At 75.9% G+C, this 1765-nt stretch overlaps 1 protein-coding gene across 1 annotated transcript; it reads left to right on the top strand.

The window, feature by feature from the left end:
* Positions 1-1166: 1166 nt before the first annotated feature.
* Positions 1167-1759, top strand: LOC112063323 (heparan sulfate glucosamine 3-O-sulfotransferase 3A1-like; the record flags this gene model as incomplete). Its single annotated transcript, XM_024118194.1, has 1 exon — positions 1167-1759. A coding segment is annotated over exon 1 (593 nt), but the record flags the coding sequence as incomplete, so codon positions are not given.
* Positions 1760-1765: the final 6 nt, after the last annotated feature.

Here is a 1765-nt window from a genome sequence, read left to right as displayed (position 1 = left end):
GTAGCGACTCCGGAGGGAGGGAACCAGGGCCCTCGGAGGGGTCAGGGCTGCGAAGGGCAGAGCGGCGTCGCAGAGGTTTGGGAACCCCTGATCCAGCGAGCGGCTTGGCTGGGTAGAAGTCAGGCCCCCGGGGATCCGGCCGGCTTGGCTGTCAGTCAGACGTCCCGGGAGCCGCCGCAGACCCGGCAGCGCTCCGAGGGGGCGAGGCCGCCGGCTGGGGTTGGCGGGGGAGGGGTGGGCGGAGTGGGGAAGGGGCGTCGCCCCCGTCGCCCCCGCCCTCTCCGTTGTCATTGGGCGGCCGCCTCGGGGTCCGCGCCACCTTTTCCCGTCGCACCCCGCCCGCCCGGCTGCGCTCGTCCTGGCCGTTGACGTCACCGCCAAGTTTGCTGCCCTCGGAGCCCCACGTGTGGCGGCAGCGACGGCCCGGGAGGCGGCGAGCGCAGTGGCCACGGCTGCTGACAGGTCCCGCGCAGCCCCGGCTCGGCCACGCCGCTCCCAGGTGGGGCCCGAGAGCCGCCGGAGAGGCCGGGCGCGCACCAAGAGGGTCGGACGGCTCGGCGCGGGCCCTCTGGCTCCCGCTCGGGTAGAGGGACTCGGGGGACGTCGTGCCGGGGCCGAGAGCGCGCGCCCAGGCGGGCCGGGGACCGAGGAAGCGGCGGCTGGGAGGCACTGTCCCCGCCGCGGTCTGCAGCGCACGGAGCTCAGCGGCCCCGGAGCCGCACGTCCCCTCACCGGGAGCGAGCGAGGGATGCACGATCGCTGAGCTGGGACTCGCGCCGAGAGGCCGTTCCGGCCCGGGTCTGAGACGCACGCCTTCGCCACCGCCGCCGACACCCCCATTCCGGCGACTCTCGGGGACCGGGGGCGCCGAGTGCGGCCCCGGGCTCAGGACTTGGGCGAGTCTCAGACGATGGTTTCTTAAGCACGGCACCACGTCCCCCTTCCCGCCCCCTCGACCAGAGGCTGGGATCCCGCGCGGGTTTCCGGGGGCTGCGTCTCCCCGAGGAGCCTCGGCTGCCGCCGCCCGGGCAGCTCGAGCGGCCGCAGGGGCGCAGGGCGATGTGGCCTCCGTCCAGCGCGCCGGCCCCCCCGGAGGATGCTACGGCACCTGGCGGAGTCCCGGCCTAGCATGGCCCGCGCGCTGCCCGACGTCGCCTCCGGCTAGGATGGCCCCTCCGGCCCCGGCCGGCGCCCACCCCACCTCGGCCGAGCCGCTGTCCCGCAGCATCTTCCGGAAGTTCTTGCTGATGCTCTGCTCCCTGCTCACGTCCCTCTACGTCTTCTACTGCCTGGCCGAGCGCTGCCAGACTCTGTCGGGCCCCGTCGTGGGGCGGTCGGGCGGTGGCAAGGAGGCGGGGGCCCCGGGTCGCGGCGTCCCGGCGGGAGGCCCGGGGGAGCCGGCGGCGTGGCCCGCGGCCGCGCGAAGGAAGCGCCTCCTGCAAGTGCAGCCGTGGCCGAGGCGCCGGCCGCCCGCGCCGCTGGAAGACGGCGAGGTGGCGGCCTGGGAAGAGGAGCCCCCTGGCCTGGCGGGGAGTCCCGGCGGCTCCGGGGCCGGGAGCAGCGTGGCCGAGACGCCTCCGGGGACCCTGGCCCTGCTGCTGGACGAAGGCAGCAAGCAGCTGCCGCAGGCCATCATCATCGGCGTGAAGAAGGGCGGCACGCGGGCGCTGCTCGAGTTCCTGCGCGTGCACCCCGACGTGCGCGCCGTGGGCGCCGAGCCCCACTTCTTCGACCGCAGCTACGACAAGGGCCTCGCCTGGTACCG

This window comes from Physeter macrocephalus, unplaced genomic scaffold (assembly GCF_002837175.3).
Source record: "Physeter macrocephalus isolate SW-GA unplaced genomic scaffold, ASM283717v5 random_12056, whole genome shotgun sequence".
Lineage (NCBI taxonomy): Eukaryota > Metazoa > Chordata > Mammalia > Artiodactyla > Physeteridae > Physeter > Physeter macrocephalus.
The sequence above is the reverse complement of the archived record's forward strand: the minus strand, read 5'-3'. Positions and strand labels throughout refer to the sequence as shown.